Here is a 17,145-nt window from a genome sequence, read left to right as displayed (position 1 = left end):
TGGGAACATGTTATCAAACTTGTTACACTTAAATGTAGTGTAGGCCGAAACCGAATTCGGTTCATCAACTTTCACCACAAAAATCTTCTCTGAACGAAGGCAGTGTGTGTATATATATTTTGCATAGTTTGTGGAGATATCTTATGTCGCTTCATTTAATATGCTGCTCGGTGGACATTTAGAGTTATCGGCCCTCGGAAGTGACATTCAGAATAGCTCGGGATTTTCCGACAAATCCTGTACAAGTTTGTTTACATCGAGAAATGAAAGGGCACAGGACGTTGTGTGATAGAATAACAAAATGGCGGGAGAGTGAAGGATGTGTTCAGGAAGGAGTGCACTGTGATCACTATCATGCCACAGTTGCTCACAATTGCATATTTTCTGAAAAACGAACATGAAGAGGAAATCGTCAACAGGGTACATGCTTTAGAAATAAATTAGAATCTGGTGAATACATGGCATGACTACTGAAAAAAGAACATAACACGGGCAAATACAAAATCAGCTGATCCATACTAACTTGAAAATTATTTGTAGACTATGGTCGTTACTTTATTCAAGGACAATATACATATAACTAGTTGGATGGTCGGAGGCATGTGACTTGAAGGACTATCTTGCACGAACGTTGAACAATAGTTCAGCAGCGCAAGTTTCCTTTCGAAAAAAAGGAAGTGGGTCGATAGTGCAACAACAAACACTTCACAGCGTACCTCGTATTGTTCCCGTTATAGACTGGACATGTTTAGACTTAGATTAACATAGCATACCTCAGGGTGCATATGTGGCCCGATATCTGACTACGACTTTCTCCAAACAGACGTGATGCATTTGCCAAGGTGAACATGCTGATCTATGGATTGTCCTAGTTCAGTTTGTACTAGATCTAATGTAATGTTTCGAAGTTAGTTTTTCGTTAAACTTGTTAAATGACAACATGGAGAATGTACTTACCTGTTCAATTCTATAGGCTATTCTTTTATTTACTTTAAAAATAAGGACAAGACCATTAGTAATATAAGCTTTAGACAAAAAAGTTTATTTTGGTCAGGGGCTCCAGGTTCTTTTGGAAACTGGAAACATATGAAAGAACAAACTTTATCGGAATATCCTTGTTTATTTTGTTTAATTCAGGGTTAGAACTAAACTCAAAAGCTTCACAAGCCTTGGTAATGATAAAATGCCATTGTATATTAAAACAATAGGGAAATTTAGAAATTTGTACTAGCCCACAGGAATTTATACTGGCCCCGGGTTAATGTTAATTTCTAATCCTACTTATCATGTGTGTGATCATTGTTGTGCTAGATGGTACGATGGGAGTCTGACGGTTGTCACTTTCAGCGTTAGAAATTGGCACTAATCCTATAGTCCTTGCCAAACTGCCCAATAGTTAAGGTATCCTAAGTACCAGTAGAAATTTGCCCATTTTAAGGGTTTTGCTATATGTTATCATTATAAGGACTAGTGGGCTAAAACTGTTAGATTCTATTCCTGCACTTTGACCTACCGAAAAGGCCTGCATCACCTGGCACACTGCACTTCACTTCTCTTCATTTATGTCTAAAGCCTTTAGATATATATGGAATTCTTGTAATCATGTTTAAGGGCCATGGATAGTCTTAACTTTCACGTATTGGATCAGAATGAAATGGTCATTTTAATGTTCAATTGGATTAATTTATATTATTCATATTTGCATCTATAAGCCCGTGGGTTTGTTAGAACTCATAATGTTAGTGAATTAAGCTAACAATGGTTTGAGAACTCATGTACCTTGTGTGCAGTGAACCCTTGGTAATCCAGCGTTCTCTCTGAGTCACCAGTATTAACAAGTTTCCAGAATTCAGGGGTGTTCAATTAGTATGCCCGACTTGCCTGACCGTGAAAATAATGTCCCAGGCAAGTGGGAAATGTAATTAGTTGCTCTCGGACCATTATGAAAATCAGCGATATTAACTTTGAAACAGAGAACATGCATCTTATGTTTGTCAACTGCAGATGAAGTACCATCTTTCCTAGGCAAGGGAGTTAACTGACTTTAAAAGTCCAGTTTCCATCCACCCTTGCCAAACTAGGCTGGAATTCCTGGGCTCGATCGTAGCGCCACCAGTGGCTTTTACGAGTCAAATCCCTTCTATGCCTCTCCTATGGACCATTTAGATTCCACCTCTCGTATCACTTGCATTTGCTTCAAACAAAATGGCGGCGCCCAGTCAAGACGATCTGATGGACAATCAAGATCTATATTGTGAGAAAATGAGCACCTTGATTAAAAACATGAATAGATTTGGAAAAAATCTGTTGACAACGAGTTAGTGGTGCAAATGCTGTGCAAATCCTGCAATCAACCGAAATCTGCATGACAGTTTACGAACCGGATTTCGATTTTGGTGTGCGATTTTGATTGGACTATGCATAGGCTCGTTAGTCCAGCCAAAATCTAACTCCATAATACCAGCCTAGTTCGGCAAGGGTGGAAACTGGACTTTTATAGTCTGTTAACTCTCTTGCCTCGGGAAGATGATGAAGTACCTGACTAGTCAATATTCGATTCTGCACATCTCCCATTAACTGTTGCTTCAGTTAATAATGTTTTGTTGTGAAAGTTAAAGTTTTCTTCTTTTCTCTGATTTAGTAGGGCAAGTTGAAAATCAAGCTGGGCAATTAGAAATTTTGTTTTTGAACACCCCTGCAGAATAACAGATTCTGGTTAAAGAGTTATGTCCCTTTGTATTCCTGTGTTCCAAGCAGAAGCCAGCCCGAAGATGGCGTTTTCAGAAAGACAGGGTCTGGGTTATCAAGGGTTCAGTGTACAGAGTATCTGATATATTATCAAATACCTAATTGTCATACTATATGACATGTCTTTATGTCAACATGTATGGTGTACACACATTCTCAGTGCTGTGAATGCAAAAGTGCATCTCACCCTTATTTTTAACTGCTTATGACAGTCTGTGCCACTAGACTAAAATTGGCTAAAGGCATCTTTTCCTGTAGATTTCAGTGTTATCTTGCAGACTATCAATAGCTCAGCTTACTAGACTGAACAACATCTTACTAGACTCGGGCTAATCAGGGATAGAAACTAACTGTTTTAGTCCACTAGTCCTTATAATGATAGCATGTAGCAAAACCCTTAAAAATGCCAAATTTCTACTAGTCCTTATGATACCTTAACTATTGTGCAGTTTGGCAAGGGCTACAGGACTAGTGCCAATGTCTTATGCTGGGCTTGAGACTAATGGCTAAAGTCACAGAATGTTATGTTCTGATGTGTCTGAACTAGTGTACCTGTTCTTTGAAAGTGCTGGAATGTGTTGAATAAGTTCTTAACATCTTCAATCATGACACTATGGAAGTCCTTGGGAAGAATGCAAAATGGGCACTTTTTGTCTTTACAAACATTTTTTGTTCACAAAGACTCCATTGTTATGACGAAGCGTGTGTCAGTTTCCCACAGATCATGTTGATGAATGATCACTTTCATTGGCACAGGGTTCAGATCAGATCTAAGTTAAACAATTCTTCACATAAATCTTCTTAAGATGCAATTACAAATTGTACACAGTACTTTTAGAATGCATCTTAAGAGTGATAAATGATTAAAGAGGCTTTTGTCCACTAATTGAAACAAATAAAATCTTGATCAGGACCAAAAGTAAGTTACCTCCCCTGGATAAAAAGGATTGCAGGTTAAGGGAAAAAAGTAGAATTTTGAACACCAGGTGTCGCTTGAGTTGAATACAACACCAACTGAAGGAGGCCAGGACCGGGTAACTTCGTCCAGTGACACCTGAACACTGGGAGACAGTCTCTGTCAATAAGTTTTGATACTACGAGCCAGCCTTGGATCTTAGCGTGATTTTCAGTAATATTTAATGTTATTGTGTGCTTATTAGACCGTGCAGAATTTTGCTAGACCGGGCTTTGACTATTGGCTAAAGACTGCGATGAGAGACTCATCCATGTCCGTTTATTCAGCATGTAATACCAACTACATCATAAGCCTCTCTGTTTGATTTAAGACCTATAAAACCTTTTGGTTCACATTGTTTCTATCACATCTTTAGGTCATGTATTTTTCTTCCAGGTTGCAGTGCATATCAAAATTCTTTAAGGCTGCGGGTATTTCAGGTAGGTGGATTCTAGTTACTTATTAAATTTATTTGGGAACATAAGGACTTCACATTTTGAAAAGACCGCCTCCGTGGTCTTGTGGTAGAGCGTCCGCCCGGAGAGCGGAAGGTCCAGGGTTCGATCCTGGGCCGCGTCATACAAAAAGACGTTAAAAGATTGTACTTGTTGTTACCCTGTCTGGCGCTCGGCATTAAGGGGCTAAAACAAGGACTGGTCGGCTCGGAGTCAGTATACTGTGTCTGAGTGGGGTATTCATGTTAAACTGCGGCATGGTATCTCAGTGAGCTAGCACTATAAATCGGCATCAGTCCGGACTAGTACAAGCAGCCACACACACACATACACGTGCATGCACGTCGCTATATAAGTGCAATAATCTTGGACGCGACGTTAAACCCAATTTCACCTCCCCTCACCTCACATTTTGAAAAAGGATTCTGCTTATTGCACACCATGGACACTTGGCATACTGAATTGAAATTCCTTGATGAATCATTGTCACACCCATGTCAACGAAAGTCCTTTGATCTACTGTCTAGTCTCTACATCTGCAGCCCACGGCTTATATTTCTCTCTGTCGTATGTCTGGATAATCAGAACTCTAGAACTCTAAGGAACTCTTAGCCATGGGTTGGTTTTTAGTGGGTATTCAATTTTTGTACCTTCTTGTTTTTTACATTAAAGTGTTTTTACTCGAAAATCTGTAAATTAACAATATCTGTAATTTCTACACGTTTGTGTGCGGCATCCTCTCCTGGAAGCCATTGTTGCAGAACCTAGCATTGTGAGAAAGGTGTATGGTCATTGCACGCTGTCTTTAGAAGCACCAATCAGCAACTGTTTAAGATAAGTAAGGATAAGAATTTAGGGATGAAAAGAAACCCTTACTAGGCACAATGTGCTTTTCAATTGGAATCTATAGTTTTTCAAAAAAAAATTCGCGTGTTTTACCAAATATAACTGTCAGTAAATTAATTTCATGAGCATCTTTCGGTGCAGTAATGCAACTCGAGCCCCACCCATTCTATTGTCAACCAATCAAGAGACAGTCGGTTAGACCTAAAACATTGATTTTGGCCTTATTCAGCGTTAGAAACTAACATGTTTAGTCCACTAGTCTGTATAATGGTAACATATAGCAAAACCCTTATAAATGGCAAATTTCTACTAGTCCTTATGATACCTTAACTAATGGGCAGTTTGGCAAGGACTGTAGGACTAGTGCCAATTTCTGTCACTGCTTATTTCGCAGTCAACAGAGGCCACTGGTGACCCAGTGGACTAAGGTGCAGCAGCAGACCAGTGTCTTGGGGTGTAACAATGTTTCGATGTATGGCAATTGTGTGCCCTATGATTGTACATTATAGATAGGAAGTTAAACATGCCAATGGTATTGTCGATAGTATAGATAACAATCAATAGTTTCAACAGTTGTCTTTAGTTATAAATAAAACAAATTATGCAACAGAAAACATTAGCGTTACTTCCCTTTAGTTTTAGTAGCAAGAGGGAGGAAAATGGATTATATGACATTATTGAACCTAAAATGTGGTTGAATACTATTCCAGTACTATTGTGTGGGCTGCTATTCCAATACAACCACAATTGTGAAAACAGCTCCTACAGTCACTCCTGCCATTATCTGTTGGTCGGGGGTCAGATTGAGATTCACTTATGACTCTTGGTTTGTGAGGACCAGGGCTTTACGCGACACACAAATGTAGAGAATGGACGCAGAAAAAACGTACTGAGTCCCGAGGTGCACAATAGTATCCATGGTAACTCATCGCATAATGAGAAGTTGACCCGTGAAGATTCCTGGGAAGAATAGGTCTTCAGCAACCCAGGCTTGTCGTAAAAAGTGACTATGCTTGTCGTAAAAGGCGACTGATGGGATCGGGTGGTCAGGCTCGCTGACTTGGTTGATGCATGTCATCCATCCCAATTGCGTGGATCGATGCTCATGATGTTAATCACTGGATTGTCTAGTCCAGACTTGATTATTTTACAGACTGCCGTCATATAGCTGGAATATTGCTGAGTGCGGCGTTAAACAACCAACCAACTTCACTGGGTGGTGGGGTCTCATTGTTTTGTTCCACCCTTCAGTATGGAACATTGGATGAGATACTTAGTGGAGATTGCTTTCTGTATACATTCTTCGATTCTGTTACATAGGAGAGGTTGAGTAGTCTAGTGGTTAAAGTGTTCGCTTGTCACGCCAATTACCTTGGTTTGATTCCCCACATGGGTACAATGTGTAAAGGCCAATTGTGGTGTGCCCTGCCGTGATATTGCTAGAACATTGCTTACAGCGGCGTAAAACAATACTCACTGACTTTGTAACATAGGGTAGGATAATGTCTTATAAAGGTTGCGGTTGATATTTCCTTAATAAGCAATGTTTGCAGTGTTAAGTAGAACCTTCAAGGATAGATTAAGTGTGTATATTTGTTATTTTTTCAATATTGTTATCCCAATTCAATTTGGTAGAAAATAAAAAAATCCCAGAACTGCGGATTAGTTTCTATCCTTGCAAAATAGCACTGTACTGAACTACTGCATGGGGGGTTGTCCGGTCATCAGCCACCCGTAAGAGGCGACTAACAGGATCGGGTGGTCAGGCTCGCTCACCTGGTTGATGCATGTCATCGTTTAGATTCCTGACCCGTGAAGATCCGGGGTAGAAAAGGTCTTCAGCAACCCATGCTTGCCACAAAAGGTGACTATGCTTGACGTCAGAGGCGACTTACGGGATCAGGTGGTCAGGCTCGCTGACTTGGTTCATGCATGTCATCGTATCCCGATTGCATAGATTGATGCTCATGATGTTAATCACTGGATTGTCTGGTCCAGACTCGATTATTTACAGACTGCTGTCATATAGCTGGAACATTGCTGAGTGCGGCCTAAAATAACAAACAGACAAAGGAAAGCATGTGTCTGTAGAAGTGTCTGTAGAAGTGTCTGTACGGCTGAAGAAGATGCCAGCCTATTGTTGAGACCTGCTGTGTCAGACTGTATGCCGCGTGGGGAGTCCGGGGAAGAGTAGCGCCCCCTGCTTTTGTAAGAGATGTCTGAAGATTATTGGGTGGTAAGACATGGTGACTTGGCTGATATTGCATGTCAGTTGTCATGATCAGTGTTTTCTTGTCCAAACTAAGATAATGTCAGGTCACTGTGTCAAAAAGATTTGAGTATACTAGCCCAAACTTGGATCTTAGCATGATTTTCTGTAGATATTAGTGTTGTTTGTTGATTTTAATTAGCTGGACTAACTAGACCACCAGTCGTTCACTAGTCTTGGGCTTTAGAATAGTGGCTAGTGGCACAGACTGTGATGATATTGATGGAATATTGCTGACGGCAGCATTAAACAACATTCATTCACTTAATTCACTCAGACACTTCTGCAGTAGACATTCAAGATCTGCTCTACACATTCACAATCTGCTCTAGATAAAGCACTAGACTTCCGAGATATGCACGAGACATTTACTATCTGCTCTAGACAAAGCCCGAGATGCACGAGACATTCACGATTTGCTCTAGACATTTCTGAGACTTTCACGATTTGACTAGACAAAGCTCGAGACATTCACGATCTGCACTAGACAAAGCCCGAGACTTTCACGATCTGCACTAGACAAAGCCTGAGACATTCACGATCTGCACTAGACAAAGCCTGAGACATTAACGATCTGCACTAGACCATTAGACACTAAAGTACTGCCTTGTTTTATCCTTGAATGCTGTGCATGCTCTACTTGCAGAGACCAAATCAGTAGCCAGTCCAAGCAAGCAGAAACCACACAGCGACACAGAAGAAGAAGTTTTGTTTCTTGGTAAGGAATTCTGCCTGTGACCTCTGACGTATCCGTCTGCTAATACCTGCCTAACACACTGGGTTGGGGAATTGCTGTTGTATCATGTGCTTCTATGTATGCTCCGACCTAAGCTTGTGGATGTACCTAGTATAGATCCTGGGCCATGGAGAGAGGGAGAGGAGGAGGAGGAGGAGGAGGAGGTGGAGGAGGAGGAGGAGGTGACAGAGGTTTTCGGCCATTCCGGGGCAGAGGAGCTTTTAGGGGTGGAGAGAGAGGCATGTACAGAGGAAGACCTCCTTTCAGAGGGTTTAACAGAAGATCATCAAGAGGTCAAAATGTTTTGGTTAGGACATGTGACAAAGAGGGTGTTCGGAGAAGAAGAAGGATTGACCGGAATGAAGATGATGATAATTTGACTTCCACGTTTTATGATTCAGTAGAGCAGGTTTCTGTTTTGTTAAATATTGATAAATGTGATTCTGTGCATAGACAGGTGTATACAAAGCCTCCAGATAATCAGTTCAGGTCAGGGAACAGTGAGATGACTGTGCTGAATGAAAGAATGCAGAGACAGTCCTTAAATGACCCTGATCGTCGTGGACGGATTACAACAAGGCCTGGCTTTAACAGAGGATTTCAGGGACGTATCCAGAAAAGCAGAGGAAGAGGATTCCGGGGCAGAGGTACCTATGGAAATACTTTTAGGGAAAGTTCATCTGGTTTCAGATCAAGGGGGAAGGGATTTCGTCCAGACTTTAGAGGGAAGGAAAGGACATATGGAAGTTATAGACTTTCTGAGAGGCGAGATGATTCAAGAGACAGGGCTCGTCAGGTTGACAAAGGAAGAAGGCAGCAAGCAAGTTGGATTCCCGAGGAAGGAATGACTGCTGTTGATTCTAATTCAAGGAAGACTTCTGGGAGCAGGAGAAGAAATGTATTGAACACTGGAATCAGAAAGAGTCAGCTGCAAAGCAAGTCAGAAAGGTCAGAACTGGGAAGACGTCCACCTCGGCTAAAGGCTCAAGACTCATCCCAAGATGACGTCATGTTGGTTGTGGGGAGAGGACCAACTGATGAGAAAAAGAATGAGGGTTCAGACAAGACACGCCTTAAGGAATCTGAACCCGAGAATGTCGGAGGAATTGATCTGGAATTAAGTGACATTTCTTCTGAAGAAAGTGATGATAACAGGAATAATTCATCCAATGTCCGTGTAGAAGTAGGAAGCAGGAGTAGACACAGGGTGAAAGATGGAGAGGGCGGTAAAGAAAGACCATCCAGGCGAAGTTGTCATGAACTCCACATTGAAATGTCCAAACAGAGGTATGGCATGGACAGGAGAGTACTCCTGCCTAGAGACACAGGCATATCAATGCGAGGACACATATCAAGGAGAGATGCAGTGGCATATCATCGGAGGCCTAGTTCATTGGAAAGAGACCAAGAATGGGTTCAACAGCTAGGTCGTTCCCTGTCGGAAGAAAGTGGCACTGGACATACAAGAGATGTGCAAAGGCAAAGGAAAATAGGTTATCACAGAGCAGAATATTCCAGTAAAGAAAGAGAAGCAAGTTTATTAGGCAAATGGATTGAACAAAGGACTGCAGCCATATCTAGCTCCCCAGATAAGTCTGATTTTGAGGTTCAAAACAGAGTTGGTTCACAAAATAGGCCAACGTCAAGAGAGCGGGGTGACAGGTATCGAGAACGAGAGACAGCTGCAGCATCCTCCAGCTCACGAGAAAGGGGGGACATTTTGAGATATCGTGTAGAACGAGAAAACACTGTTGACAGTTCAGGCTCAAGAGAAAGAGAAGATAGATGTCATAGAAACCGTGAGAAAACATTTGACAGTTTTGCCTCAAGAGAGATAGAAAATAGATATGAAGAACGAGAGAAAACAGTTGAAAGTTATGACATACAGGAATGGGAAGACAATTATCTTAGAGAATGGGAGAAAAGAGATTTAAGTTCCAGCCCAAGAGAACGAGAAGACAAATATTTAAGAGACCGAAAGAAGGGAGATGAAAATTCCAGCTCAAAAGAACGAGAAGACCAATATTGTGGAGATGGAGAGGAGACTTTTGAAACTTTTGACTCACAAGATTGGGAAGAAAATTATCTTGGACGGGAAGAAACAATGGGAAGTTCCAGTTCAAGAGAGAGAGAAGACAAATATAGAGCACGAGAAAAACTGTTTGACAGTTTTGGCTTACAAGATAAATATCATGGAGACAGATTGCAAACAGTTGAAACTTTCATCTCAAGAGAACAAGAGGACAGATGTGGTGAGCAAGAGAAGACAGTGGAACGTTGTAGCTCAGCAGAGAGAAAATACAGATATCGTCAATACAGACTGAAAAGAGTTGAAAGTTCCAGCTCAAGAGAAAGAGATGACAAATCTATTGGAGACCGAGTAAAACCAGAAGAAACTTCTAGCTCAAGTGAAAGGAAAGAAAAATGTACCGGAGAAAGTAAGAAAAGCATTGACAGTTCTAGCTCATGTGAAAGGGAAGAAAGATACCCTGGAGAGCGAAAGCTAAGGCTTGAAAGCTCAAGCGAGAGTGAGGATGGATATGGTAGAGAACGTGAGAAAACATTTGAAACCTCCACCTCTAGTGAAGACAGTCACAGACATGAACGAGAGTATACAACAGGAAGTTCAAGTTCAAGTGAGAATGGCAAGAGGTATAGTGACTCCTTCAGTGAAAGCTCTAGCTCCCGGGAAAGTGATGATACCCACAGTAGACGTAGAAAAAGACTGAGATCCAGTTCCCTTCAGGGTGATTCTAGAAAACCTACACGTAGTAACGTCTCAGGATCCAGAGAGAGGAGATGCAGGGACAGAAAGCAAAGGGAGAGAACCTATGATGCTAGAAGGTCAAGGTCAAGTTCATATGAAAGTTCTGATTCTGAAGTTGAGGATAGAAGGTTACCAACTGTATATTCCCCGAGAAAGACCTTGCCCAAAGTGCAGTTTGGATATGGAAGACATGTGTTTAGTTCATTGTCTGATTCACACAGAAGCAGAAGTCGATCTGTGTCTGCTGCTAGGAGTAAGATACAGTTTTATGACCGATTCAATTACAGGTCAAAGATGAATGCAAAAGAGCAAGCATTAAGGAAGGAGCAAGAACGAAAGAAGGCGGCTGCTTGGCGATTGGTTCTTGAAGCCAGAAAAGCTGCAGTCAAGGACAATGAGAGCTCCTCGAGCTTAGTTGAAGCTACACAAAGTCTCCAGATAACTCTCAAATCTGGGGTTAGCGTTGGACTATCTGGAGGTGCTGAGAGTCTCCAAGAACATAAAGACTACAAGCTAAAAGATGGTAGTCCTAGAAAACATAGTTTGGGCCAAGAAGAAACTGACCTCAAACCAAATCGTAAATCTCTACCTTTAGTAAGTAATGAACCTTCTTTTCGGAATTCCAGAACTGACAGCGATGGGGCTACAGACCCAAAATGTCAACCATGGATGACCAGGACTGTTTTTCTGAAAGAACCAAATCCAGTGACAGTAGGCGAAAATACAATCTTAAAGCAGACTCCAATTTCACCATCAAAAACACAGATCATCCACTCTGAGAGTGATCTTAAAAAGAAAACATCGCCTGGAGGAGAATCGGTCCAAATCATGTCACCAGGCAAGAAGTCTGTGTTTCCGCAAGGCTTAACTGCTGCCTCATCTATCATCCGATTGGTTCGACCTCCTGCTTCTTCTCCAAAGAAAAGTTTTTGGAATGATGTACAGCAGTCAAGGAGGAGGCCTCTTAAAGAATACACGCCTCTTAAGAAATCCACATCTTTGACAGAGGTAGTTAAACCATCCCCTTCTACTTCAAGCTCCTTTGAGCAGGTGTCACCTGAACCTCTCTCTTCCAAGATTCTTCAGAAACATTCCAAATCGGCAAACCCTTCTAAGCCTGGTGATGATGAACTAATCTCTAATCCCAGTGGAGATGAACAAGATATACCTGTTTCAGAGGCGAAGAAACATTTGAATGAAAACTCTCCAAACGATACTCATGAATCATCTGGTTCTTCTGCACTGACACAACAAGACATCTGGAATATTCCTCTGCCGAAGTCCTCAACACCATCGCCAATTAAAAGTACTGATTTAAAACCACGGGTCATTCAATTGCCAGTCTCTCTGAGGGTCAAGCCTGCAAAGGCTAAGCAGATTCATAAAGTAGTAGAGTTGAAGGATGTAATTGTTAAATCCAGTGCCTCTTCAGAATCCAAGTCTGGGATTAGTTCTGTCAGTGCTTCCAACACTGAATTGAAGTCCAAGACAAAAGTAGGAAGCTCTCTCATAAGGGTATCCACTTCAGAGTGCCTTTCAGACCATGAAGAGGTGGACATGGATTTGGATGATGAAGATGATGAACAGACGATAAGCTTGGAGGAAGACACAAGTTGGATGAGTTTAGAACCTGATCAAGGATGTGCATCAGAACGTCCTTCCTCTTGCACAAAGCACAGTTCAGTGCCTCAACCTGTTCCACCATCACCAACAGCGGACAAGAGATCACCAGACATAAAGCAGGGTTCTGTAGGTTTGGCCGTTTCTTCTCCTCAACAGTCACCAAGTGCATCCTCACAGAGACTTTCCAGAACCCTCTTGTTGAGTTCATCTCCTAAGTCTGTTCTGACTGAGGAACAGTCAATACTTTCTCAAGGTCAACAGGGGACAAAAAGTGAAGCTAATCTTTCTTCATCAAAGTCAGTTTTACAAACGGAAGTTCCGCAGTCACCTGGAGAGTTACAAAAGAACGTTGTTCATAAAGTTTCATTTAAACTTCAGCAGAACAGGGTTCCTCTACGGGTTCCACCAGCTCAGCTGTCGCCTCCAGCTTCACCATCGAGGCCCGCCAGAAGTTCTCAGCAGATTGAAATCTGTCCAGTTACATCCCCTACTCCGTTGCCAACTGTTAAAGCTCAAGTTTCATTTTTTGAGACAGAGCCTATGAAAATCCCTGTACGAAAATCCTCACCAGGAACAGTACCTGCGGAATGCTCTGTTACCCAAGCTGTTGCATCTCCAATGCTTTCACCAGCAGCTATCTCCCCGAGATCATCCAGTGACTGTCAACAGGAAATCTTACCTTTGCCTGTCCCGTTACTGCAGCTCTCGCCTATTCCTTCATTCATGTCCGGTAGCTTGCAGCAGACCTCCGTGTCCCGAGATTCGTCACTATCATTAACATCACAGTCTCCTGTACCACAGCCAGTTCCGTCGCCAATGACATCACCCACTTCGTTATTGAGTGGATTTTTACAACCATCACAGCCAAAACCCATCCCATCACCCCATCAGATTTCACAGCCAAAACCTGTCCAATCTCCCCATCAATCACCAATTACATCACCCCAAGTATTGAGTGGATATCTGCAGACTTCACAGCCCAAACCAGTTCCACCACCTAATCTGTCACCAATTAGATCACCTCCAGGTCTGTCAAGTGGATTTCTCCAGTCTCCTCACCCACAAGTTGTCAAACCACCTCATCAAACACCAATCTCTCCTCCAGGAATTTCAAGTGGATTTCTACCAACATCCCAGCCCAAACCTGTCCCACCACCTCAACAGTCCCCTCCTTCGGGCAACATCCTGCCAATGTATGTGCCTTTGCCAGTTCCTCCACCTCAAGAACTACCAGCAACATCACCACAAAGACTGTTGAGTATTTTTTCACCAACCTCAGTTCCTCAGCCTGTTCCTCCTCCTATACTGTCCCCAACGGCATCCTCACAAGGCCTCTCCAGTAACCTCCTACACAGCATCATTCCCTTGCCAGTACCACCACCTCCCCACTCCCCAACTACATCTTCAAGTAGCTACCTACCCACTCCAGTCCCTCAGCCAGTGCCTCCCCCGGAACACTCACTCATCAATGATAGTAAGCCAATATCTCCATCATTGACCGCTGCCCCGATATCAAAGAAGTCGAGTCAGAAGGCTACCAGAGCAAGTTCCTCTAGACTAGTGAAAGATCCAGGATGTAAAGTGAAAAGCCAACAAGCCTCTCAGTCAAAATATCTAAGACAGCTGAAGACTGTTTTAAGAAAATCCATGTCCAAATTAGCAGAAGCAGTGCCAAAACAATCCTCAAGGTCTGTGCCAAAACATGTATCTAAGCATGTGTCCCAGTCTGTGTCCAAGTCGCCAGTGGTCAATCCAGATGAGGATTATGACAGTGATGAATACGATGCCCCGTCTCCATACAGCTCCTCAAGCGGGTCCCCAATGGACATCGAGGCAATGGAAGAATCCAAGATAGAAGTTTTCCAGCCAGTAACAAAACACGCTCTTCCAATTCAAGACCCTGCCAAACTTGTTAGTTCAAGCCAAACTGCTTCCACAGTTCCTCCAAGCACCCCACAATCCGATGTCTCTAGGACTCCTGAGACCCCAAAGACTCCAGACACACCAAAGACACCAGACCCCCCGAGCTTACCAGGACCCAATACTCCCCAGTCCGGTGGAAAACACTCCCGAGATCCCCGACTTCAGGCCAGAGCTAGGAAACAGGAAGAAGCCAGGATGTTGATGAAGGCTTTGGTAAGGACTCTCTCAGGACCTACAGGAACCATTGCCTCCAAGACGGGACTTGGCCAGAAACTGAAAACTGTTGCTATGACGACCCGGTGCTCCCAGAGTCGTGGCAGGAGCTCCCTAGATGCCCCCATCAGCTCAGGAAGCATGAGTCACCCATGTGGTAAGCTGGTTTTAATAACTTGGGGAGGGTAGTCAGGTTGGCTGGGGAGCATTTACTGTTGTATGTTCCTATGGTGGTCTGTTTGCATGGTGAGAGGCTGGATTTATTTCATTATTAAACTACATAAGTTCTCAATGTAGGACTTACATCGAGGCTGACATGATCTACATCAGTAAAAAACGAAATTGGATCTTTTGGATTGATAATGAAAAAGAGAACTGCAATAATATTTGATATTTTTTTAAAACACTTTATCTTTTGCTGTTTACCTTTCATAGGGCTTGACAAAATTGATATATATTATTGATAAAGTGGCTTTCTTCTCTCTTGATATAGACTGTAGTTAAGATGTGTTATGAACAAAGCTAGAAGCCCTCCTTGAAGCTTGATCTTCTCTACAAATCAACCACTGATTGAAAGATTGTCTGCTGTATCCTGTTGGTTCTTTCGAAAAGTTTTATTTTTGAATATTTTGTCATGTTTTCCATTCAAACTGTTTTACATTGATTAGTGAACAAATTATCATGCACTTGATTAATTAAATGTTCAGCAATTAAAGATCAAGACAGTATGTTTTATATGACTTTGTCAGCTAAGTTATGTTAGATGTGAGTTTCGTAGATGAATTAAGTCAAGCCTCGGTTGTTGGCATGTTGTTAGAGTAGAGAGTTTGGCATGCTGCATGTGTGTGTTATTTGTTGTGGACCCCTGCATGAAAACGTCAGTGTGTCCAGTTACCATGGTAACTTCAGATTAATCCCTCTGAAGGTAAAGGAGGGCTCTATTGGCAGCAAGGGCCAGCATGAATGTGGGTACTGTTTTGGCAAGATGTTTGTCATTACATCGAGCTTGTAAGAAGCAATAGTTAAACCAGACAAACCAGTGATTGATATAATGAGCAGCCCATGTAGTCTCGGTTCTGTGACACTAAGAACCAAGTCACATGGCCCGAACAACCCGTCCATCTAGTCGCTGATTACGATAAGCATTGGTTGCTTGGGATCAGTTATCTGTTAAATAATCTGTGGGGCATACATTCTCTGCATAGAATATGACTGGACACCTTAGGGCCACTCGTGCCCTATCAAAGTCAAACAATTTGCTCTGCAGGGTTATGTTCCTTTGCTGTGCCAGGATCTGCTTGTCATGAGTTTGAATCCGAGATTCACCCTGATTATGATTCTTGGTTCGACTGCCTACTGCCTGTTGGTTTCAACACAGAAATAAACACCTTGGACCTGTCATTTTTTACTTTTTTTCCACAATCTGCTGATATTTCAATTTTTTAAATTAAAATTAAGTCAATGTGCCAGTTTGTTCCTAATAATGTTGATCCCATTTATACCCACTGATAGGCGGTTTTAGAGTTAGAATGTGTATGGTTGTCCTTTATCTCCCCTTGCTGGAGGTGGCATGGTTAGCCCAGTCATCTAAGGTGCCGCAATTGGCTGTGTAGAGTTGCGTCCCTTGGACATGCCAGAAACCTATGATTGTGGGTTTGAATCCCGGTTCTCCCCGATTATGTTTCTAGGTTTGTCAGCACCATACCCGTGCCCATGGGTTTCACCAAAGTGTTAAACGTCTGAGACCTGTATCACCACAGGCTTTCCAACCACATTCAGCTGACATGCTGTGGTATAAGTTATAAATGGAATACTGTTCAAAGTGGCGTTAAACCCAAGTCGCTCACTCTCACTCGACTTGTTTGAAAACTATGATGACTGTCCATTGTCTGTTTGGTGCCGACTTTCTAATGAATGAAGGGGTGGGGGTAGAGTGGGGTGGGATGTGTGGTTAGGCCACCGGTAAGGGTGTTAGCTTGTCATACATGGGTAAAGTGTTTGATGCCATCCATTCCCATGATGTTGCTGGAATATTGCTGCAAGCTGTGTAAAACCATACTCTCTCATTCATTCATTCACTACTACGGTCGGCCATCATTGTCTTGGGTTGGCATGAACTGCCATCGTGATCACGTACATAAGCTGTTCTCAACAGCAGGGAATCACAATCGTTTGTTAGCACGGTATATTGAGTCATTTTCATGGTACTCTTTTAATACTAAAATGGTCATACGCTTATTTTCATATGAACTCTGCAGAATTTGTATTGTTTAAATGAAGGATCATTGCCTTTTCCAGTAGTTGAATACAGTGGTCAGGGATCCACTGAACAACTGGTAGACTCACCTTTTGCCTACTTTCACACATCTGTACAGTGGAACCTCTCTAATCCAGCTCACCTTTTGCCTACTTTCACACATCTGTACAGTGGAACCTCTCTAATCCAGCTCATCTATTGCCTACTTTCACACATCTGTACAGTGGAACCTCTCTAATCCAGCTCACCTGTTGCCTACTTTCACACATCTGTACAGTGGAACCTCGCTAATCCAGCTCACCTGTTGCCTACTTTCACACATCTGTACAGTGGAACCTCTCTAATCCAGCTCA

General features: G+C 42.4%; 1 protein-coding gene across 2 annotated transcripts in view; it reads left to right on the top strand.

Moving 5' to 3' along the window:
• Positions 1-295: 295 nt before the first annotated feature.
• The window catches only part of LOC124113428 (SMC5-SMC6 complex localization factor protein 2-like), a 92,116-nt gene continuing 75,266 nt past the window's right edge, over positions 296-17,145 (top strand). Inside the window, exons 1-3 of one of the 2 annotated variants that reach the window (XM_046473774.2) lie at positions 296-420; positions 4,100-4,143; positions 7,920-7,991. In XM_046473774.2, coding sequence (XP_046329730.2) covers positions 398-420; positions 4,100-4,143; positions 7,920-7,991 — 139 coding nt within the window. In that variant the 5' untranslated portion in view covers positions 296-397. Of the gene's footprint in view, positions 421-4,099; positions 4,144-7,919; positions 7,992-8,193; positions 14,693-17,145 lie in introns of those variants that run through there. The other variant, XM_046473773.2, reaches the window with a different exon arrangement.

This window comes from Haliotis rufescens, unplaced genomic scaffold (genome assembly GCF_023055435.1).
Source record: "Haliotis rufescens isolate VD_foot unplaced genomic scaffold, xgHalRufe1.0.p SCAF_27, whole genome shotgun sequence".
In the NCBI taxonomy this organism is placed as follows: domain Eukaryota; kingdom Metazoa; phylum Mollusca; class Gastropoda; order Lepetellida; family Haliotidae; genus Haliotis; species Haliotis rufescens.
Note: the sequence above shows the minus strand (reverse complement) of the source record. Positions and strands in the feature narration are given on the sequence as shown.